Source organism: Apodemus sylvaticus, chromosome 10 (assembly GCF_947179515.1).
Source record: "Apodemus sylvaticus chromosome 10, mApoSyl1.1, whole genome shotgun sequence".
Classification (NCBI taxonomy): domain Eukaryota; kingdom Metazoa; phylum Chordata; class Mammalia; order Rodentia; family Muridae; genus Apodemus; species Apodemus sylvaticus.
In genome coordinates, this window is record NC_067481.1 from 45,386,431 (window position 1) to 45,409,480 (window position 23,050).

Genomic DNA, 23,050 nt, shown 5'->3' on the forward strand with positions numbered 1-23,050 from the left:
GCATACTTTCCCTGGCATGATGCTCTGCCTCACCAGAGACCCACAGTGACAGGGCCATGTGGTAGCCATGGACTGAAACCTCTGAACTAAATGTAAAATCTTGCCTCTTTTAAGATGATTTTCTCATGTACTTTTGTCAAGATAAAAAGCAACTAACACAAAACCCTCCACTCCACCCTCCACTCCACCCTCCACCCTCCACCCCATCCACCCCTGCCTTTCCCTATGGACACTCAGGCCGGCCACACCCAAGAGCAGAAAAGGTTTATTGAAAACTATATACAGTTTGCCCAGGCCCTACAGGCTGTAGTCTGGACCTGCCCCTCTCACCTCGGGCAGTTTCTTGGCCCCTGATGGAGGAGGCCAGGGCTGAGACCACTGTGGATCTTTGTCTGTGAACTGACAACTATAAATAGCCTGGAGGTGGTGGGCAAGGGACAGGGAATGGTCCCTAACCTGATCTAGTCACAGTCAAGAAGGGAACACTACTCTGAAACTCAGGCCCAGTGGACCTACTGAGGCATCCCGAAGTCCTCCTCTTGCCCGAGGCCTTTCCTGAACATGGGGACAGCCTCCCCGCTGCGCCTCCCACAAGCTCCAGAGCCTTGCCTAGGGCTGCTGGGCACCTTTCCTCTCAAGACTGACTCGGGGTCCAGAGCCAATGGAGCTATCCCCAAGTGGAGATGATGTCGGAGAGGTCCCAGCACAGGGTCCAGGCCAGAGCCTCAGGGGCAGTGTCGGGGGTCAGGGTGTCCCACTGTAGGAATAGTCTGCTTTGTTGTGCATCACCAGCCGATCGTCCACAAAGTAGAAGCTGTCGGACTGTGTCTCATACGGGTGACGGATCATCTCACTGACTGCAAGAGAGGCCCATCCAGGGCAAAGGTCAGGACCCTGAGCCAGCCCCTGTAGGGACTTCAGAAGTGGGATAGAGGGCAGGGACAGGTGAGGCACTTCAGAGAATTCCTCGGCCTCTCTGAACCTGTTTGCCTCCTGGTGACAGAAGAGTGGTGCCAGGTGGGAAAGTGATCCAGGATAGGTGCACAGGGGTCAGACGCATAGGTGCCATCCCCACCCCACCCCACCCCCACCCCACCCCCGAGCAGGAGCAGCCTGGGTCCTACACACTCCTACTCACTTAGCTCCTCAGAGAGAGGCGGGAAGTCATAGATGTGCTCACAGGTGTTCTTGCTGCTGGGGATGCAGAAGCCAAAGTGGAAGTCGAAGCTTTTGAGGAGCTGGTTTCGAAAGTAGTGCCTCTCAATCATGCGGAAGTTGTTGACCGGCTTGTCTCCCACTGTGAACTCCACCCTAGGTTAAGAGAAGTGGGCAGGGCTGAGAGGAGCTTCCATGCCAACCAGCCAGCCAGTCAGCCAGGGGACTCCAGGCTCCAACACTCCAGGCAGACCACCGAGAGGCTCTGCAAGGGCTGTTCCCACCCTCACACTCGCCCCCAGCCCTCATCCCAGCCCAGTGACTCACGTGGCTCCCACCTGCCTTAGGCGGAGGAAGGCGGGTGTGAACTGGTAGCGAACAAAGCGCCCTGCATTGGGGTCCAGGTCCCGCCGGTTGATGGGCAACCGTTCTGCAATGTACCCCAGCTAGGCTCAGTGGGCTTCAGGCTGGGGCCTTTGCCTACCCACCCTCCCCCAAGGACCTCTGTTGAAACTTTTCTAAACTCCACAGAAGATTCTGGTACACTTTTGTTGGAGACTGGTTACCTACAGGGTTCTGGTCAACAAAGTCACAGATTTTCAGGGGTTCCCAGAGCCACAAGATGTGCATAGGGTTATGGGAGGCCTTAGGGGCTGCAGTTCCCAGCGAGGCCAGCAGAGGGCAGGCTGACCAGTACTTAAACAGGACAGTGCTCACAAGATGTCCACCCTGAGAAACAGTGGCAGAAAAAGAGGCCTGTCTGCCCACAGACAACTGAGTATGTTAGAGCCCAAGCCGGGACTCTGCTCTGACCTTCCTGTGGCTCAAAGAACCTAGACAGCCCACTCCACTGCACTTGACCGCCTCTTCCTCTCAATGGTGAACCAATCCCACTCACCCGAAACAGGGGGCTTCTTGATTTCAAAAAGGACAGTCCCTGAGTCCATGTCCCGGATCTTGAACCTGACGAAGTCTATCTTGTAGATATTTTCCTCAGGGGAGCACAGGTAGTCTATGGGAGACAAGCAGCTAAGCAAACAGGGACCCCCAAACACCCGCTGTCAAGTCAGTTCCGGTGTGACCCCGCGGCTTGCGCCAACGTTCCCTCCGGCCACTTCCCTCCAGAAAGAGAATTGTGCCCCTCTCTTGGAGAAGTCCCCCCAGTGCAGGGGACAGAATTTTGTTATGGGGACCTAGTCAGGGATGAACAGCCCCATCCTGGTGGCCTCACACGATCGGGCAAGGGAAGTCACCTCCGCCATACCTTCCCCCCACCCTCTTGGTGTCCCGTATTTCAACTTCGGTTTTTCGAGGGTGGCATGCATGCATTGGACAATTAGACCTCTTGCCTAGTGGGAGCTTCCAGTGTGAGGGGACTTCACTCCAGAGGGAGCACACAGCTCTTGCCTCTTGGGGGAGGAGAGTGCGCCCCACCCCCACCACACACACCCTGTGACATCTAGATTCGCCAGGCAAAGCTGATCTTGAGGGCACTTTCCTTTGCCTGGACTGTATTGGGGCAGATTGGTTCCCCTTCCCTGTTCTCTTGCCCCTGGGCCCCCCTCCCGCTGTAAGCAGCTTATCCTAGCCCAGCTCTCTTAAGAGGCTTACGGGAGCTCTGCTTACCCAAGCTAGGAAGCCCAGGCTACTGGGACAGGAGGGGCCGACTTTGCTCAATAGATCCTCTGCTGATCTCCCGATGGGAGGAAGTCTTAGCAAACTGAGGGAACCCTTAGAGGTCATCTTTCCAGCCTTGGTCCTGAGCCACCCTCAGGTCTTTAGAGAAAAGAACACAGGTCAAGGCCGAAAGGGTGTGGTGGGCGCAGCAGGTGCAGCAGGGTAAGGAAGAGGCAAGAAGAATCCTGGGCTCAGAAAGAAGCCAGGAGAGCCAAGCACTGCCTAAGGGAGCTCACGGTCTAACCCTTACCACTTTTTTGTCACTGTTTTTAAGTTGGGTTCCATGTAGCCTAGGCTAACCTCAAATTCACTATGTGGCAGATGCTGGTCTTGAACTCCCGATCTTCCTGCTTCATAAAACCTTACACCAAGTTTTAGGGGAGGCCCTGGCAAGAACTAAGAAAGAGCAGAAAAATGCTGTGGAGACTCGGGTGCCGCCAGCCTCCAGTACCTACAGAGGCCCGGAAGTCACCCTCCAGGCCCCTGGGCCACCCCCTATTCCTCTGTGGTTGAAAAAGGAAGTGAATATAAAGCGATTCTCTCTTCCTTAGGCCTGTCTCCTCCCCAAGCCAGGGGCAGCCCCCTCCAGGAAGCCCTCCTGACAGTCCTCTAGCGTGTTGGAGCCGAGGTCTGAGATAAAGCTATAGAAAGGTGCCGCAGAGCAAAGGGAGGAGAGGGGCAGAACTGGAAGCAGGATCCTAGCAGCCCAGCTCCCAGGAACTGCAGGCCCAGCCTGGGACCCTCTCCTCCCATGGGAACAACTTCTCGCACTCTGAACTCAGTCTCTTACACTGCAAACTCAACTTGTGGGCCTCTCTGCCCTTACAAGGAGTGAGGACCAGGGGCTGCCTAGGAAGACAGCCACTTCCTCTCCTCAGCCAAGAAAAATGAGGCCTAGGACCCAAGGTCAGGCCAGAGTAATGGGCAGAGTGGCTCAGAACCCACCTGCTCTCATCCTTGTAGCCACAAATAGCTTTCTAAGCTGGATTCAGGGCCTGGTAATCCAGGAACAGCGAACCTCAGACCTATGTGATTAGGGTCACAAGATAGCAGGCAAGGTGGAGAGGCCTGGACCCCTGTTTTCAAATCCTGCACAGAAAAGGGCTCTCAAGAGGCACGTGTCTTTGCTCATCCTCTACAGGCTATGCATTCCCTCCAGACTGGGAGACACAAGCTGTGACCCAGAAGCTCCCTTCATTGCAAAATAAGCCTCAGTGATCCAGGACTGAGGCAGGTGAACCTGCCTTCCACCCACAGGGCCAAGCTAAGCTGTAAGGGCTCCTGTTACAAAATGCAGCCCACTGGCCTCCCCATCAGCCTGGTGAAGGCCCCTCCCTCCACTGCTGGCCGCCTGGCCGAGGCAGCAGGCGCTCTGGAGGTCTAGCCAAGAAGGCTGCTGCCCTGGAAGGAGGACAGAGGCCCCCAGGGACCCAGATGTACAAGCTCAGGCCTGTCATCCTGGTCCCCTCCACAGCTGTCTGGGAGCCCTGGGCTCTGTTGCTAGAGGGTTCACTTCCACACCAGCACCCGTGTCCATCCCATAGAAAGGGAGCCAGAGCAGGTTACTAGTGACCCGCCCATGCCAAGGCACCGTGCCACTGTCTCTCCAAATACCTTCCATTCCTCAAGGCTCAGCCAACCTTTTGCCAGGGGACTAGATCGCTAGTTCTTGTTCACTGTCTGTGGTGATGCCTCTGCCTTTGCCCTGAATGCTCGCTTATCTGTCTGCAGGCAGCCACTCTCAACAGTGCAATGTAGCTTCCCACACTGCTGATAAAGGAGTCCTGTTGACAGCGTGCACGGCATGCCAAGCATTGTCCAAATCAGAAGACTGGCTTTATTTTCCCAATAACCTTGAGAGAGGCAACATTGTTCTTGTTCCCATTTTACAGATGGAAAAGAAAAAGAAAAAGAAAAAATGCTCCCGCAAATGAAATCACATCCCCAAGGTCACACAGCCAATTACTGGGCAAACTCTGGGACTCTAATCCAGGTGGCACAGCTCAGACACTCAGCTCCAGTGGAAACTAGGCTTTCCTTATGAGAGCGCCCTGGGAAAAGAACAAGTCCTGGCTTGGGGGCCACGCACTTGCTCCCATGACACAGTCCACAACCAACATACAGAAGCGCCCTGATCTGCAACGTTCCTGGGCAGAGTATAGCCTCAGCCTTCGTCGGGGAAGCAGGGTGAGGGCAATAACCGTCAGGGAGCCTCAGGGTTTTCCTTGCCTCCACCTAGCCTAAGGTGGCCACTGAAGACAGACTGCAACGAGGCACACTCCTCTGTGTGAGCAGCCTCAAAGGGTTCCGAAGACTCCACAGGGGGAAAGGGTTACAGATACAGCTGCTACCCCACCTCCACCATGGGAAAAGGGGTGGGCCCCTTGAAAAAGAAGGAGTGGGGTGAAAAGAAACCAGTACAAGGAGAGGAGGGGCGCATCAAGGGAAAGAGCATAGAGATTTCAGGCTTGAAGGCAAAGAGTAAGGGGACACAGAGGAGGGGCACTGTGTGGGGGAGGGGCAGGACCGGACTCAGAGCCTCGTGGGCCCCCTCTCGAGCTCTCCCTCCAGCCCGCGGGTGGCGCTCCCTCGCCGGTGCTCACCGCCCGTGATCCGCTGCAGCCCCAGCACATCCTCCGGCCCGATGGGCTGCTTGCCCTGCAGCGGCCCCAGCCTGGGCCCCGGGCCTGGCTCCGGCTCCGACTCGGACCCGGACTCGGCTTCCGCCCCAGGCTCCCGTGTGGGCTCCACGCTCCGGTTCGAGGCCCCTGGAACGGGCTCTGCCCCAGACCCGGTCCCGCCGCCGCCCTTCTTCACCTTCATGGCCTCGCGGGGCCGCAGATCCTCACCCGCCGCCACCGCCGCCGCCGCTGCTTGCGCCGGCTGGAGCCAGGGGAAGGGGGAGCGTCCGCCTCCCCACCCCCGGCCGGGCCCCAGGTGCCGTCCCGCCTTGGCCACGCCCACAGGAGGCGGGTCACACATACCCCGCCCACCGCCTGGTATCTCCAGCAGTGGAGCCAGAATCCTGGGGGACCTTGTGAACTTTTTGACAATGTAGATTCCGAATAAGCTCTCCTCTTTCTCTCTGGGTTCCAGCCTCAAGGTCTTTCCCTGATAGCTTCGTCCTGACTTCAGCCCAAGTCTCAACCTCCCACACCCACTCTGTTCTAAAGTACTTCCTCTCAATTTCCAGCTAACCAGCTTGTTTTTCTTTTTCCTTTTTTTTTTTGTAATACATTAAGTGAAATTACTTGCTTGTTCCCTCACCCTTCCTCCTCAAAGGTCAGCTCTATGAAAGTAGAGCTACTCTACAGTTTCCTCACAACACCCCAGCACTAGCACACAGCTTCTTGCAGCCAGTACCCAATAGTTTCCTTTGTTGAATTGACAGTTACTATCCCAGGACTACCACTGGCTCAAGCTACTCCCCCCTAGAACTCCTCCTAAAAAGCTGCTTCAGGCACCACACAGCCCAGGTGTTGAGCCACCCCCAGGCTGCTCAGGACAGTGGGGCAGGAAGAACACAGTCAGATGGAACACGGAGGACCAGTGAGCTAGAGCCCGCCAGTCTGTTCACACACGAGCGAGTGATGTTCATACATATCAACTCATATCCAACCAATGTTTATTAATAGCCTAATGTATATTTTTAAAGAGCCCAATATACAGAACATTTTTACACACTTATCACATTTAACCCAACCTCTTCTGAGGGTGATGTCATCAGCACTTTCCCACAGATGAAAACCCGACGCTCGCTCGGTGAGTGGCTTATCTAAGGCTTTCCAGTCTGTGAGTGCAGAAGCCAGAGTCTGAGTCTGGCCTGTTGGGTTCCAAGTCAGAATGTCTTCTCCTGTTCCACACTACCTCTCTGTCTAGCCACAGGACAGAAGAAGCAGGTCCTAAGTCACCAATGGGTGACACCAGTCAGGAAGCTGAGGAAGGAGGGAGACCGTCTCAGAAGTGGAGAGGACAGGGCTACAGTTCAACCCAGGATTCCCCATTCACCTCTCAGTGCACACGTATGCTGACAGGCTGGAAGGACAGGGCAGCCCTGTCCTGAGGTAGGCAGACAAAGGCTTTACGTTCCAGCCGCATAAGGAGATCAGGAAGGGCGCCTTCTGAGGCTTCTGGACGTGGAGGACCAAGCCAGTGGACTAGGAGGGGAGGGGAGACGAGCCCACGGTGGAGTGCCATCCGTGGACAGCCCACGGGCGAGAGCAGGCAGGGCATCACCAGCACACCGGTGGCGCCTTGGCCTCTCTGCCCAGCATATCCCAGTGTGGCTAGAGAGGAGCGCTCCCTCTGACAAGCTGCCCGCATCAGTCGATCTTCTCAGGCTTTTTCCAGGACTTGTGAGTTTCCAGAAAGATCTTGACCAGGGACAGGAGGATGGGCACAGCCATAGGCAGGAAGAGGGGGATGTAGATAGCAAACTTCTGGTCGTCGGGGAAATACAAGAGGTGGAGGAGGGAGGGGTCGAAAAACGCGCGCTCGGAGGAGGTCACTGCGTCCTGGCTGGCAGCAAAGGCGGATGACAGGTGTCCAAGGGCTAACGCCTGGGCCGCCTTCTGGACTGCAGCCACAGCCTTATATACCTAGGAGGGTGAGGGATGGGGTTAGCAACATGTCCTAGACATGGGGCAGGGAAAGGTCCTGGCATTCAGTACCCTGTCTCCCAGGGAAGTTTCCTGGAGCCCATCCAATGTTTGTGGAAGTTAGTTTAAAAAACAAAACAAAACAAAACTCAGTTCTGAGGGTCCGCTTGAAATTTTCATTTGTCACCTCCTAGACTCCCACTAGGGAGCTGGAATGGCTTCCAGAGGAAGCCTGAGGTATTTATTTAAGGACGGCACGCATGCTCCCAAGTGCCCTGGCCCATCCCTTCCGGGCGCATTTACCTCAGAAGCCACATCGTCCTTGATGACGATGTTGCTGATCTTGCCCAGAAGCTGGGCCAGGGAGGTGAGGGTGGTGGTGGCCGTGGCCAGGTTCTCCACCGAGCGAGCCCAGAGCAATCGGTCCAGCTCCCAGGTCATGAGTCCTTCACTCTTTGGTCCTGAGAGCAGGCATTTCGGAGGCACCTGGGGCTGAGCAATCCCAAAGAGCAGCCTGTGGGAATGGCAGAAGATGACCAAGATCACAGTAAACAGGTGTGCGGCCAGCGCTAAGACCCAGTCACGGGGTGGGGGTGGGGTGAGGAAGTGGAGAGATGAGCAGCGCAAACAACCCAGATCTCCAAGGCCCGCCTTGGCCAAGGCTTTCCCATCTCCACAGTGGAGCACCAAGATCTCTGAAAAGGAGCTGTGGTTCAAGTGTCTCTGGGAGCCCCAACTTAGTTTAGTCCCTCTCTGTACCCCTTCTTTGAGCAAAGGGACTCCGTGGTGGAACAGGCGTGATGGCCCTTTGACAAGGTGTGTGTGCTTGAAGGCACTGCTAGTCATCAGAATATACTCCTATGTAGCCCAGACATCTCCTTGGCATCATCAACATAGTGTCAGGTGACCACCTTCAATTCAGGGGGTTAACACAAAATAAACAGCTATTTTCTTAAAAAAAAAAAAAAAAAAGCTGGAAGGATGGCTCAGTGGTTAAGAGCACTGGTTGTTCTTCCAGAGGAATTGGGTTTCCAGCATCTACTTGATCGCTCACAACTATCTGGAACTCTAGTTCCGGGGGATCCAAAGCCTTCTTCTAGTCTCTGTGGGCACCAGGCATACATGCAGGCAAACCCCCACACACATAAAGTGAAAAATAAAACAAAAAATTTAAAAATGAAAAAACAAGGTCGCCGGGTGGTGGTGGTGCATGCCTGTAATCCCAGCACTCGGGAGGCAGAGGCAGGAGGATTTCTGAGTTTGAGGATAGCCTGGCCTACAGAGTGAGTTCCAAGACAGCCAGGGCTATACAGAGAAACCCTGTCTTGAAAAACAAAAAACAAAACAAACAAAGAAAAGAAAAGAAAAGAAAAGAAAAGAAAAGAAAAGAAAAGAAAAGAAAAAAAGGCCAGGTAAGATGGTATATGCCTTTAGTCTAGCACTTCTGAGGCAGAGTCAGGCAGATCTCTTTGAGTTCAAAGCCAGCCTGGTCTGCATAGCAAGTTCTAGGCCAACCAGGGCTATAAAGTGAGACCCTGTCTCAAAAAGAAAATGAAAATAACAAAACAAACCCCTCACTGTGAGCACAGCTGGGAAGGCAAGTTTTGCAGCTGCCCATCCTCCCTAGGAGAGGACACTTAGGGACTTCTCTTGGTCTCACTGGGGATCCCGGCACAGCCTCAGCACTCCATCAGGTGAGAGTTCATTTTGCCCTGCCACCCGTCAATACTCAAAAGACTGTGGCCACACTGTCTGTAGCCACAGCCCCACGGATCACAGGAGTTTACCTCAGCTGCGCCAGGAACACCTCCATCACCCGCACCATGTCCACCTCCACTCTCACTGGCAGTTCCGAAGCATTATAGATTTTCGGATCAACATTGTATACCTGAAAATGGGGAACGAGGTTACCTCAATATCACACAGAACCATGCCCATCTCTGCTTAGGACCCAGAGACCATGAAATTAATACCATGGCTTCTGGTATTAATCCCAGGGGCATAGGAACCTTTTTTGTTTCTTTTGAGTACCCAGGTACTTAAGTACTAAAGCTTTAAGTACATTATTCTAACTGCCCCCTCAAACGTCTGATGAAGCTCCAAACGGTCATCTGTCCAGAGTGTAAAAGCACAGAGGACTCCTCCAGGGAAGCTAAAAGCAGAGATGGACCAGTGCGAGCTGGTAAGTCCAGTCACGGTATGAAACACATTGACAAAAGTGAGAAGCAGCTGGGCTGGCAGAGGAGGACAGCACAGTCCTGTCACCTCCCTCGTGTATGCTCCTCTCCACAGGGTCCCAGATGCCCCCCACCCAGATAATCTTACAGGAGTTTTCTCGAAATACATATGGATTCTGAGGCCTGCACAGGGTGACTATTACCATAATGCCGCCCCAGCGGGGACTGTGGAAGGCATTGGTGGCCACTGGATCTCCATCCTTGTCCTGAATGTACAGGGGGGAGTGAGCGAGCTCAGGCACATAGAGTAGGAAGTTGAGCACCGGGTACAGGGAGGCAGCGCTGGACCCTGTGGTACAAAGAGGGAGTTAGAACACCAAACGGGGTGATTCCTGCATAGTAATCAAGGCTCAGCCGGAGAACTCCGTCCAGGTCTGGTCACACTCCCGCTAGGCTCCTTCCCTCCAAATGAAAGATCACAACCCTAGCTTCAATGAGCACACCTATCCATTCAAGTTCTGCCCGCTGGGCTGGCGAGATGGCTCAGTAGGTAAAGGTGCTTGCCACCAAACCTGATGACCCGTGTCTGATCCCCGTGATCTACGTAACCTGATGACCCATGTCTGATCCCCGTGATCTACGTAATGGAAAGAGAGGTACACCGATCTCCACATACATAGCACAGCAGGCCTCGAAATACCCACTAGATGAATAAATGAATGAATAAATAAATAAGTGTTAAGAGAAAAATCAAGGAGTTGGAAAGATGTCTCAGCAGTTAAGAGCACAGGCTGCAGCCAGGAGGTGGTGGCGCACGCCTTTAATCCCAGCACTTGGGAGGCAGAGGCAGGCGGATTTCTGAGTTTGAGGCCAGCCTGGTCTACAGAGTGAGTTCCAGGACAGCCAGGGCTACACAGAGAAACCCTGCCTCGAAAAAACAAACAAACAAACAAACAAGCAAAAAGAACACAGGCTACTTTGCCAGAAGACCCAGGTTCAATTCCCAGCACCCATGTAGTAGTTCACAACTGTCTGTGACTCCAGTTCCAGGCCATCTTACACCCTCACGCAGACATACATGCAGGCAAAACATCAATGCACATGAAATAAAAATAAATATGTTATTAAAAAAAAAGAGGGGGCTGGAGAGATGGCTCAGCAGTTAAGAACACTAACTGCTCTTCCAGAGGTCCTGAGTTCAAATCCCAGCAACCACATAGTAGCTCATAACCATCTGTAATGGGATCTGACCCCTTCTGCTGGTACAATGTACTAGTATACATTAAATAAATAAATAAATCTTTAAAAAAAAAAAAAGAAAGAAAAGTCAAATTCTGCTTTCAAAGGCTGTAGCTGGAACTCCATGATACACACCAGGTATGAACAAGACCCTGAGCTTGATTCCCAGTTCTAGGGAAGAAAAAGAGTGTTTTGTTTTGTTTTAAATTAGGTGTGGTGGCACATGCCTACAACCCCAGCACTGCAGAGGTAGTACAGGAGGATCAAGAGTTCAAGGCCATCCTTGGCTACACAGTAAGCTTGAAGCTAGTCTAGAATACACGAGATCCTGTCTCAAAAAACCAAAACAAAATAAAGCTTCTACCTTTCTGAGGTACATGAGATTCTGTCTCAAACCAAAAGGAAAGATGAGAGAGGAAAGTGGAGGAGCAGGGGAAGGGGGGTAAGGGAGATGGGGGTGGGGAGAAGCAGAGAAGGGGAGAGGGTAGGGAGAGAGGGAGGGAGAGAGAAACTGACTAAACCTTTCCAGTCCAATCCAAACCAGAAACCATCAAAGCACACAGCCTCCTCCAACCCCACCCACCGCACTGGCCTGACAGAGGCCTGCTCAGCTCACCCAGCCGGGACTCCACCGGGTTGATGACGTGGGGGAGGCTGTGCATAGCCAAGAAGTAGCTGGATGAGGCTGGGTCAAAGCGAGGGTTCACTCCCAACATGGCATAGTAAAGGATCTGTGGAGCAAAGAGGGAATAGGCCATTCTGCACACGGATTTAGAGTCTACTTTCTCTAAGAGTGAGAAAGGAGACTTCACTGTGTGAAGATACACTCAGGACAAGCCAAATATACAAGACAAAGTCGAGGCTCAGGCAAAGCCCATGAATGAAAGAAAAATAACAGAATCAAGGTAAAGCTAAAGTATTAAATACATACTTAGAAAACCACATTATTTTACCAGGTTCCCAGACAGCCAAAAAGGGGAGCAAACAAAGTCTAGGTCCACAAGACCCATTTTTTTTAAAAAGATTTATTTATTTTATTTTATGTATATGAGTACACTGTAGCTGTACAGATGGTTGTGAGCCACCATGTGGTTGCTGGGAATTGAACTCAGGACCTTCGGACGAGCAGTCAGTGCTCTTAACTGCTGGGCCATCTCTCCAGCCCCGACAAGACCCATTTAAGTCTGCTTTTCAGAGACAGCTGCTGCCACCAGCAGGCCTGATCAAGTCCCCCACGCCTTCCCTACAATGACAAGATGTGAGACTGAAAGCGAGCAGGGCTCTTTACACTTTATTGTTAAAGTGTTCACACATTTCAGAACGCTTTTTTTTTTTTTGTAAATAACTTCCTTCGAGCAGCTGATGGCTTTAACATGTAGGTACAACTGCTGAGTAAGTTCTTGGGAAGTAGCTTTGTCAAGCCACTCCGGTGAAACTCCCTGAGCTGGACACCAAGGAAAGGAGGACACCGGAACCTACCCTCAAGAGATCCAAGGACTGATGGACATAAGCAGGTTTACAGATTGCTTCCCACAAGCTGCACACCCCTACCTGCTCACGCAACACTGACCTACACATAGCTACGCAAGCAAATCCTTATGCTCTGAGAGAAGGAGAGCAGATGCCAGATAAATGCTATGTATGCACAGACTTTGAAAAAGACTCTGTAACGCACTCCTGGTCTTACCTGAGAGTCCACAGAGAAATTGCCCGCAGCACTGAGGCGATTCAGGAAAGGCTGCACATAGCGCTGGACAGCCCCCTCAATGTCCCAATGGACATCGTGGGACTTGGGGTCAGGGTTGAGTAAACTGAAAGTGATTTCATAGCCTATAGAAAGAGGAGAGTCATGGAATTCAGAAGCACATCAAGGAAAGACGCAGTCTATACCCCATGTCCTCTGGATGGGATAGGGATGTCACTGAGGAACCAGAGAGAGCACAGGAGTGAGATAAACATTCCCGAGGGCCTTAAGGAACAAATGGAGCCAGGCAGAGCGGGCACATACCTCTGATCCCAGCATGGAGGAGGCAGAGGCAGGTGGGTCTGAATTAGAGGCCAGCCTGGTCTAATGAAGTGAGTTCTGAGCTGGGCAGTGGTGGTGCACACGTTTAATCCCAGCACTTGAGAAGCAGAGGCAGGCGGATTTCTGAGTTCGAGGCCAGCCTGGAGTTCCAGGACAGCCAGAGCTACACTGAGAAACCCTGTCTCCAAAATCAAAAACAAAACAAAACAAACAAATGAAGTGAGTTCTGGGACAAACAGGGTTACACAGAGAAATCCTGACTTAAAAAAAGAAAAAAGAAAAAGCAAAAAATGGAGGCACCAAACAGAGTGGCTCCTGCTTTTAATCACCGCACTCCAGAAACAGGCAGGAAAATCTGTGAGTTTGAAGCCAGCCTAATCTACATAGTTTTGGGACAGCTAGTGCTATCTTAGAAAACAAACACACAAACAAACAAAAACCAGTTGGTGGTATAGATCAAGGCTAGCCTGATCTACAGAGCAAGTTCCAAGACAGCCAGAGCTACACAGAGAAACCCTGTTGAAAGGAAGGAAGGAAGGATGGAAAAGAATAGAAAAAAGAAGAGGAGGGAGGACAGATGGTTCAAAGCTTTAAATTATTTGTTGTTCTTGCAGAAGACCCAGGTTCAATTCCCAGCACCCATATGAAGGCTCACAACCATCTTAACTCCAGCTCCAAGGGATCCGACACCCTCTTCTGGCCTCCAGGCATGCACTGCCGTACACATACACACATGCAGACAACACACCCATACACATAAAATACCTAAGCTGGACTTGAGCGGCCGCCTCTTGTCCGAGCTCCACTTGTCCTCGGGGAGGTGGTCAGCCAGAGCAGCAGCAAGCACATCCTCTGTCAAAGACATGGCCTGGGCTACTTGGATTATGCGACGGCCAATGATGTTGAAGGCTTCCCGGTGAATCATCCCCCGGACAACTGCCGTCCTCTCAGGCCCAATGTAGCTCATCATGTCCTGTGAAGGGTAGAGGGACGGAATGCCACGGCTCAGTGGACAGGCACAGGGGCACTTCTTCTTTTTTCTTTTCTTTTTCCTTTCCTTTTCTTTCTTTTTTTTTTTTTTTTTTTTTTGAGATAGCCTCTTGACACAACCGAGCCTAAGATTTGAGATTCTCCTGCCTCAGCTTTCCAAATGATGGAATTATAAGCATGCACCATTACATAAGCCCAGCTCTGGTTCCTCTCTTAAGGAATTTGGCCTATTACCATCAGCTAAAAGGTTACACCACTCTCTGGACTTGTAGTGAGCTGTTTTTTCTGGTTTTTTTTTTTTTTTTCACCACAAGACAGGGTTTTTCTGTGTAGCCCTGGGCTGTCCTGGATCTCATTTTTTGGACCAGGCTGACCTTGAACCCAAAAGACCCATCTGCCTCTGCCTCCTGAGTGCTGGGATTAATGGTTTATACCATCACAGCCCAGTCAGTGTCTGTCTGTCTGTCTCTCTCTCTCATTAGTTTTGCTGTACTTTTAAACAATTAGTTTGGAGAGATAGCTCAGCTGTTAAGAGCACAGCTGCTCTTCCAGAGGACCCCGACTCCATTCCTAGCACACACATGGTAGCTCCCAAGTCTGTTTTCTAGATCCAGAGGATCTGATGCCTCCATCTGCATAGACATGGAGGCAAAGCATAAGCTGAAATCTAAGAAATAAATAAAGGCTCGTTTCATTTCATTTTGTACGTATGAGTATTTGCACACATGTAGGCCTGGAAGGGCACTGGATCCCCTGGGATCACAGTTAGAGACTCTCACAAGCCCCATGTGGATGCTGGGAACTGAACCCAGGCAGGCTCGCTACAAAAACAGCAAGGGCTCTTAATGCTGACTCATTTCTCTGGCTCCTTTTTGTGTTAGTTTTGTTGAGAAAAGGTCTCATACAACCCAGGTTGGCCTTGAGCTATGCAGCTGAGGATGAACTTGAACTCCCGATCCTCTTGCCTCGACCCCCACTCCACCCCCAGTTACAGGCATGTGCCACAATGCCTGCTTTTTTCATGGTGTATTAATTTGGTATTCCTGAACATTGAGCTTGTATGAATATTCTCATATATTTCCATTCCTTTCTCCTTCACAGTAGATCCAAATTTAGGCAACATTTAAATCTTTAGGATTTTGTAAAATGCTGAACTAGAAATCAAGAGATGACATGCTAAGCAAGAAAGGCAGATTCAACAAACAAATGTAATAGTCTCTGAAAAAGGCCCAGGGCCAGAGGCACACGGCGCTATCGCTCAGGTCCACCCAATGTCCACCAGTGACAGAACAGACAGTGGTCTTGATTACACAGTGAAATACAGGTTCTGCTACATGTCACCACACATGGTTCTCTAAAATACTAAACAAAATCAAAGCAGGAGTACAAAATATAGTATCATATATCTGTGTTCCAAAATATGTGACATTGCCTGGGCATGGTGATGCATACCTCTATCCTAGAACTCAGGAGGCAGAGGCAGGTAGAATTCTATAAGTCCAGGCCAGCCTGGTCTACATAACAAGTTCCAGGATAGCCAGAGCTTCATCATAGAGAAATCCTATCTCAAAAAAAAAGGAGTGGGGAGGGGGTGGTGGGTTGGCCTGAAGATGTCACTCAGCTGGTAGAGTGCTTGCTTACCCTGCAGGAAGCCTAGGGTTCAAGCCCTGGCACTGTATAAAACAGGTACAGTGGTGCATGCCTGTAATCCCAGCACCTGGGAGGTACCTCAGTGGAGGAAATTCAAGGTCATCTTTGGCTACAAATTGAGGCTAGCCCTGGTTACAAGGACTCTGTCTCTAAAACACAGTCACTAACACTTTCACCACACATGGGTCTTGGATTTAGCACCCAAATCTTCACTGTAGGTTTACTGTAAAATGTAGCCCTTTCTGTAGCAGGAGAGAGTTACAGGTGGCGCTCCTACAAGAAGGTGGCTTGGGAGAGGATGAGCTGACAGAAAGGGCAAGTCTGCAGTGGCTCTGCTCGCCCTACCTGGGGAAGAAGGGAGGAGTGTTCCGAGATCACGTACACAGTCAGGGAACCCTCTGCTTGCTTCTGCGGCTCAGCTAACATGGCTTCTGCCTCTGGGGACAACAGCAGTGATACACCAGAAGAAACATTATTCCAGCTTTCCCAGGTCCCCGGGGTGCTCGAGCCAACCCTCCCTCACACTCAGCAAAGGTCAGGCTCGAGCGAGCCCATCCTCCTCTCCGACCACAGGAGGGCTCGGCTGAACCCCAAGACATCTCCCTTTCAGCTTTCTCAGGGAAGTGCTTAAGACACAGCAGGGGAGTCACATTTAGTGTCCCAGTTAGGGTTACAGTACTGCTGTGAGGAGTCACCATGACCAAAGCACTCTGGGGAGAAAAGGGCTTATTTCAGCTTACACCTCCAGGTCCATCTCTGAGGGAAGTCAGGGCAGAAACTCAAGCAGGGCAGGAACCTGGAGAGAGGAGCTGATGCAGAGGCCATGGAGGGCGCTGCTCACTGGCTTGCTCCTCATGGCTTGGTCAGATTGCTTTCTTATAGAACCCAGGACCACCTGCCCACAACGGGCTGGGCCCTCCCCCATGAGTCACTAAGAAGAAAAATCCTTACAGCTGGATCTTATGGAGACGCTTTCTCAATTGAACTTCCCTCCTTTCAAATAACTCTAGCTTGTGCCAGGTTGACATAAGATGAACCAGCACAGGAGACAGAAGGGAAAGAGGGCACCTCATCAAAACTGTCGTACCATGCACACTACGCAGTGACAGTGCCTCCTCCTCATGCTCCAACGCTCTCCGATAGGCCTTCTGGAATCGGCACTTGATTTTCATTTTGTCTGGAAGGGAGAACACATGAAGGGCATGAGACCTGATGGGCCCGCCCAGCTGAGCTCCTCCAGCGCCAAGGACAGCAGGTGGACTCTTCAGGGAAAGTACACATACCAAGAAGCAACAGCAGTCACTCCAATCATTTCTGCAAAGATGACAGTAAACACATGACATTTACCCTTTGCCCCAGCTCCTGCCTCCTTTCTGACTAGACAGAAAGCCCCAAACCGGGGAGTTTATTTCTATGTATATTATATTGCTTGGGGAGAGGAGAAAAACCATATGGTCATTCCAACTGCTCCCCGCAAGCAACCAGTCAGTAACACCGAGAGAAACAGAGCACCAAGTGCGACTCAGTAAGTTAGTAATAAGACAGGGTTGCCTGCTGTCTCTCTATCCGTCCTCCATCCTTAACGCTGTCCTCTGTGAAGGTCCTGACCAATGTTATATAAGAAAGAAAAATGAAACCTAAAAAATTCAGAAGTGGGCTGCAGAGATGAGTCAGAGGTTAACAGCACTGACTGCTCTTCCAGAGATCCTGAGTTCAATTCCCAGCAACCACATGGTGGCTCACAACCATCTGTAATGGGATCTGACGCCCTCTTCTGGAGTGTCTGAAGACAGCTGCAGTGTACTCATATACATAAAATAAATAAATCTTAAAAAAAATCTCACCCCCAGTTTCCACATAAAAGCCAGATGTGGCTGCAATCTCAGTGCAGAGAGTAGAGGCAGGGGACTCCCTAGGCAGCCAGATCGGGGGCTATATAGAGATATATTACCTCAAGAAACAGGCAAACAAAAACAAAGTGAATAAAAGAAAGAAAGAAAATTATAAAAGACTTTTTTAAAGCATTAGATTTGGATATGTGGACAGGGCAGCTGCATAACACTGGAGTTAGCGATTTTAAGATAATTCAAGGTTAGTGGGCAACCCTGCCTTAAAAAGTAAGGCGGAGGGCTGGAGAGATGGCCCAGCAGTTAAGAACACTGACTCCATTCCAGAGGATATGGTGGCTCACAACCATCTGTAATTGGGTCCCATGCCTTCATCTAGTGCATCTGAAGATAACAACAGTGACTCATATACATAAAATAAATAAATAATTCTTTTTTTAAAAAAAAAGATTTATTTATTTTATGTGTGTGAGCACATTGTCACTGTCTTCAGACACTCCAGAAGAGGACATTAGATCCCATTACAGATGGTTGTGAGCCACCATGTGGTTGCTGGGAATTGAACTCAGGACCTCTGGAAGAGCAGTCAGTGCTCTTAACCACTGAGCCATCTCTCCAGCCCCAAATAAATAATTCTTAAAAAAAAAAAAGTAAGGTGGAAAACAATAGAGGAAGGCACCCAACATTGGCCTTGGGTTTCCATATTCGTAAGTACACAAGTGTGAATCTTGAATCCATGCTTTCTCTCCTTCTTTATTTAAAGGTTTATTTGTTTGTTTTATGTATATGAGTACACTACAATGTAGCTGTACTGATGGTTGTGAGCCATCGTGTGGTTACTGGGAATTTGAATTCAGGACCTCTGCTCCATCCTTTCTACTCACTCTGGTCAGCCCTGCTCGCTCTAGCCAAAGATTTATTTATTTATTATATGTAAGTACACTGCAGCTGTCTTCAGACACACCAGAAGAGGGCGTCAGATCTCATTACAGATGGTTGTGAGCCACCATGTGGTTGCTAAGATTTGAACTCAGGAAGAGCAAGCAGTCAGTGCTCTTAACCACTGAGCTATCTCTCCAGCCCTCCCCCCACCTCTCTCTCTCTCTCTCTCTCTCTCTCTCTCTCTCTCTCACACACACACACACACACACACACACACACAAGCTAAAGTAATATCTATCTTTGAAGTACTATAATTATTTCTCTCTCTCACACACACAAAACAAGAACCAGGGGCTGAAGAGATAACTCAGCAATTAAGAATACTGGTTATTAGCCGGGCGGTGGTGGTGCAAGCCTATAATCCCAGCACTCTGGGAGGCAGAGGCAGGCAGATTTCTGAGTTCAAGGCCAGCCTGGTCTACAGCATGAGTTCCAGGACAGCCAGGGCTACACAGAGAAACCCTATCTCAAAAAACCAAAAAAAAAAAAGAGAAGAAGAAGAAGAAGAAAAAGAATGTTTCCAGAGGACCAGGGTTCAGTTCCCAGCACCCTCATAGCACCTACTCCAATCCAAGGGGATTTGATTCCCTCTTCTGGCCTCCACACACATGTGATATACAGTCAGGCAAACACTCAGACAGACACATAAAATAAAAATAATGTCTTAAAAAAATTATTTTTTAAAAAGAGAATCAACTGAAAAACTGCTAGCCCTAGGAACAGTTCAGCAAGATGGCCACACAGAAATTGAGCAAAGAACCCACAGCTGCATCAAGTCGGTGGCATCTGAGGTTACTCACTGTGAGCCAGGAACTAAAGCCAGCCACAGCAGCACAGATTTGCAATCCCCGCATTCAAGAGGCTGAGGCAGGAGAACCGACACAAGTCTGAAGCCAGCTAGAAATGCACAGGAGACACTGCCTCAATAAAGAAATAAGCAAACAAAAAGCGAACTAGAAGAAAGAAATAAAATGATAAATACCTTTTGTAAAAGCACTAGCTATGGAAATGTAGAGTGAAGCCTAGAGATTTAAGGAATGCTAAGCTAGTTTAGATGGCTTTAATATTACACTTTCTTTATACTGAGGCAGGATTTCATGTGAGCCTTATATAGCCTGGAGCTTGCAACGTTACCAGGTTGGCCTGGAACTCAGACATCCACCTGCCTTTGCCTCCTGAGATCTGGGACTGAAGGAATGCACCACCACGCTCCACCGTACAGATAGATAAAGTGATTTAAAGTGAGATAGAGGACTGGAGAGATGGCTCAGCCGGTAAGAGCACTGACTACTCTTCCAAAGGTCACGAGTTCAAGTCCCAGCATCCACATGGTGGCTCACAACCATCTGTAAAGAGATCTGATACCCTCTTCTGGCGTCTGAAGACAGCTACAGTGTACTTACATACATAAATAAATACTAAAAAAAAAAAAAAAAAAATAGTGAGCTAGAAAGTGATCGTGCTTAAAGGAGCTCAGGGGAAGCTGTGTCCTGTTAGCAGCTGCTGCTGGGAAGCAAATGAAGGAATTATAAAAGGTCCTTGATGACTCTCAATTTGCTATCTTTTTAAAAGATTTATTTACTATATGTAAGTACACTGTAGCTGTCTTCAGACACTCCAGAAGAGGGCGTTAGATCTCATTACAGATGGTTATGAGGCACCATGTGGTTGCTGGATTTGAACTCAGGACCTTCAAAAGTGCTCTTAACCCCTGAGCCATCTCTCCAGCTCCCCCCCCCCCATTATTATTTTAATTCTAGAACCAAAGATCACATTTTAGCATCAAAGAAAATACAGATGAAAAAACAAAACTGAACATGAGATTATGCAGTAAAAATCAGAGTCCTTGCTAGGCATGGTGCAGGTCTGGTCTACACAGCAAGATCCAGCACAGTCAGGGCTAACCAAAGAAACCCTGTCTCGAAAAGACAGAAACAGGCAGGCAGTGGTGGTGCACACCTGTAATCCCAGCACTCTGGAAGGCAGAGGCAGAGAGGCCTGGTCTACAGAGTGAGTTCCAGGGCAGCCAGGGCTATACACAGAAACCCTGTCTGGAAAAAAACAAATCAAAAGAAGAAGAAGAAGAAGAAAAAGAAAAGAAAAGAAAAGACAGAAACACCCAACCTCAAAAATCCCATTCCCCATGCCCTTCTCTGCCTTTCTTTCTTCTCTGGCAGATGAGATTGGAGTCCAGGCTTTCCTGTGACTCTACCACCAGACCAAACCTCCAGCCTCACAGCATTTTGCCTGTTTCTTTCTCTCTGATGTGACTATAAGCATCTTAAAAACATTACCAATTTATTATTCACCCTCAAGTTCTTGGTACCTAACAAAGTGCCTAACAATACAGTGTATGATGTTAAAATGACAAAGATCTTAATACCCATTCGGCCTAACTTTAAAATCCCGTTTCTTTCAGGTACATCCTGCTTTCCCTATACACCGATGGGTATCAATTGCTACTGATAAGGTCGCATAATTTACCTTATGAATTAAATCACTGTCATAACAACAGACATTGTACTTAAGGCTAGCACACACCCCCAAATAAACACACTGTTCTTTCCAAAGGAGATCTTCTTTCTCGGGATTTGTGGGACGCAGAGGGATGGCACTTGATACCGAGCCTGATGACCTGAGGTGGATCCTCACGACCTGGACCCACACCGTAGGAGGAAAAATGACTTCCGCAAGTCGTTCTCTGACCTCCACATGATGCTCCACAGCATACACACCCACACATACATACATGTGTGCGCAGACACTAAGTAAATGTAATAAAACATTTTAAAGTAAGTTAGGAGACGCCATGCTCCTCCTATGCATTCCAACTCTGAATTTTGGGTCCGGCTCCGATGGGAAAAGCAGCCCTGACACCTCTCAAGGGAACTCACATTTCAGAGGGATCTCTCGCTCATGCACAACGGTGAAGGGTAGCTTCTCCTGGTCGTCCAGGGGCACAGAGTCCCGAGTAAACACAACTGTGACTGGCACCATGAGCCGGAGCTGCGCGAGGAATGAGGGGCATCGGGGTCTTTAGCAATGTCTGCACCTTATAGGTAGGCTGTCCCCCGGTCTCCCAGCCCTGGTCCTCCCCACCCAGTCTCACCTGCAGAGCATTCAGCCCACTGATCTCTGAGTAAGGCAATGGGGCCCGGTAGGTCTCCGTCGTCTTCCACCAGAGTGGCAGTCCCAGAAAGATGGCCACCGCGGCGAAGAAAAGCGCAGCACGCTTGCCCCGGACCACCTCTGAGGGCACAGAGGGCCGACTAAGGCGCGGGAACTAGGGTGCGATGCCCGCCACACCGAGATCGCGGAGGAGTGCGGGTGGCCGGGAACCCCGAGTAAGCCGCTCCCGCATGGCGGGCCCCCAACCCCAGGCAGGAGGGAACGGTCAGGCTTTTCGCGCCCCACCCACACATTCTGCCCGCTAGACCTCCCTGCTGAGCCCTCCACCCGAAATCCACCGCACCTAGGTCCGTAGCCGCAGCTCCGGCGGCCGCCATGGTCCCTTCCGGCTGCCCAGGTCAGTGACGGGGCGGGGCTTCATGAGCTTTCTCCAATCCGAAACTCCAGAATGAGGGGGCGGGACTACGGCGGTCGACCGCTGCCAATCGCGAGCAACAATGCTGACGCAAGCGAATGCCCAGGCAGAGCCTGTGAGCCGGTGTCCGCCAAGCTATAAATTCAATCTGACCCTGGTTTTCCCGAAGCGCACCAGGTACTGTTTACCTCTACAACGCCAGTTAGAGAGAAGGCGATACTCGCTATGTAGTCCAGGCTGGCCTCAGATTCTGGGACAACCCCCTACCTCAACCTCTCCAGTGCAGGGGATTACAGGTATGCACCATCACGCTCAGCAGAAGGGGAATATTTACTTAAATGAAGCCGAGTTTATCAAGAACCTGACTCCCGAAAAGCCTTCTATTGTCATCTCTAACATAGCTGCTTTAGAGCGCCAGCTCTTCAAAGCTTAAAGACAGAACTGACAAAACGGCAACTTTTTTAGAATGATTGGCACTGTGATTAATTTTATTTTAATGTTGAGACAGATCTTTCTATATGATCCAGAGGGTTAAAGTGATCCTGTCCCTAATGTCTAATACCTCGGCCTCCCAAGTAGCTGAGACTATAGACACAGGTCACCACGTCCAGCTTCTAGGATTTAAAAGCCAGTTCCAATTTGAGTGATTTAGGATGCTTTGTTGAAAATTCCTGAGCACAGACTGTATAGTAATGCCTCCAGCTCAAATCCTAACTGAATAGCCTCTCAGCCTCTTGAGCCCGTTTCCTCCTATGAAAAGAACAATGGTACCTACTTTACAGAACTGTTAATGCATATAATAGTGGTTGGAAAAACAGTGCCTGGCAGAAACATACAGAAATGTTAGCTGCTTTAGTTATAAGGTCAGGCCACACAGAGCAGAATGTCAATGATTTTTCCAGTTCACACCAGTCTAGTGTCACCCTACCTTACACTCTAGCCCAGGGGTGATCATCCACCACAAAGCCCTATCAATTCTAACTTTGTCCAGACCCTCAGATGAATCCCTTCTCTATGTGGAAGCGGGTCACAGGCCTTGGCAAGCTCCTAGACACTCTACTTAGCTCTGCAACCCCGAGTCTTGGAAGGTTTCCTTATTGGAAAAGACCTAAGTGCACATCTTCTGAGATGGGAGAGAACTGGCCCACTCTGATCCCTGCTTGTCCTCTTGACTCCCTTTAAGCCTTGCACAAAATCTGTTTCAG

General features: G+C 50.2%; 2 protein-coding genes across 4 annotated transcripts; both read right to left on the reverse strand.

Moving 5' to 3' along the window:
• Positions 1 to 247: 247 nt before the first annotated feature.
• On the reverse strand, positions 248 to 5,939 carry Unc119 (unc-119 lipid binding chaperone). 3 transcript variants are annotated; one of them, XM_052196516.1, is made up of 5 exons: positions 5,436 to 5,939; positions 2,054 to 2,167; positions 1,483 to 1,585; positions 1,139 to 1,311; positions 248 to 857 (listed from the first exon to the last, which is right to left on the reverse strand). In XM_052196516.1, the coding sequence occupies exons 1-5, from the start codon at positions 5,812 to 5,814 to the stop codon at positions 745 to 747; spliced, it is 882 nt and encodes a 293-aa protein (XP_052052476.1). In that variant the 5' UTR covers positions 5,815 to 5,939; the 3' UTR covers positions 248 to 744. The 3 variants fall into 3 exon arrangements, with proteins under 3 accessions (XP_052052476.1, XP_052052478.1, XP_052052477.1); XM_052196518.1 differs by having other exon boundaries at positions 5,650 to 5,733; XM_052196517.1 differs by lacking the exon at positions 5,436 to 5,939 and adding an exon at positions 4,447 to 4,509.
• Positions 5,940 to 6,440: 501 nt separating this feature from the next.
• Pigs (phosphatidylinositol glycan anchor biosynthesis class S) lies at positions 6,441 to 21,838 on the reverse strand. Its single transcript, XM_052196017.1, has 12 exons — positions 21,774 to 21,838; positions 21,411 to 21,550; positions 21,196 to 21,307; positions 16,600 to 16,689; positions 15,858 to 15,949; positions 13,638 to 13,845; positions 12,534 to 12,676; positions 11,463 to 11,577; positions 9,811 to 9,956; positions 9,218 to 9,318; positions 7,734 to 7,944; positions 6,441 to 7,430 (listed from the first exon to the last, which is right to left on the reverse strand). Exons 1-12 carry the CDS (start codon positions 21,805 to 21,807, stop codon positions 7,155 to 7,157), a joined length of 1,668 nt encoding a protein of 555 aa, XP_052051977.1. The 5' UTR covers positions 21,808 to 21,838; the 3' UTR covers positions 6,441 to 7,154.
• Between the last annotated feature and the right edge of the window lie 1,212 nt (positions 21,839 to 23,050).

Coding starts and splice junctions, on each gene's coding strand:
- Unc119 (XM_052196516.1), bottom strand. CDS start 5,814: ATGTGTGACCCGCCTCCTGTGGGCGTGGCCAAGGCGGGACGGCACCTG. Junction 1,312..1,482: donor CTAAGGCAGGTGGGAGCCAC/GTGAGTCACTGG, acceptor CTCTTAACCTAG/GGTGGAGTTCACAGTGGGAG. Junction 858..1,138: donor GCCTCTCTCTGAGGAGCTAA/GTGAGTAGGAGT, acceptor CCTCTCTTGCAG/TCAGTGAGATGATCCGTCAC.
- Pigs (XM_052196017.1), bottom strand. CDS start 21,807: ATGGCGGCCGCCGGAGCTGCGGCTACGGACCTAG. Junction 12,677..13,637: donor GCCGCTCAAGTCCAGCTTAG/GTATTTTATGTG, acceptor CTCTTTCTATAG/GCTATGAAATCACTTTCAGT. Junction 9,957..11,462: donor CCCGGTGGAGTCCCGGCTGG/GTGAGCTGAGCA, acceptor TTTGTACCACAG/GGTCCAGCGCTGCCTCCCTG.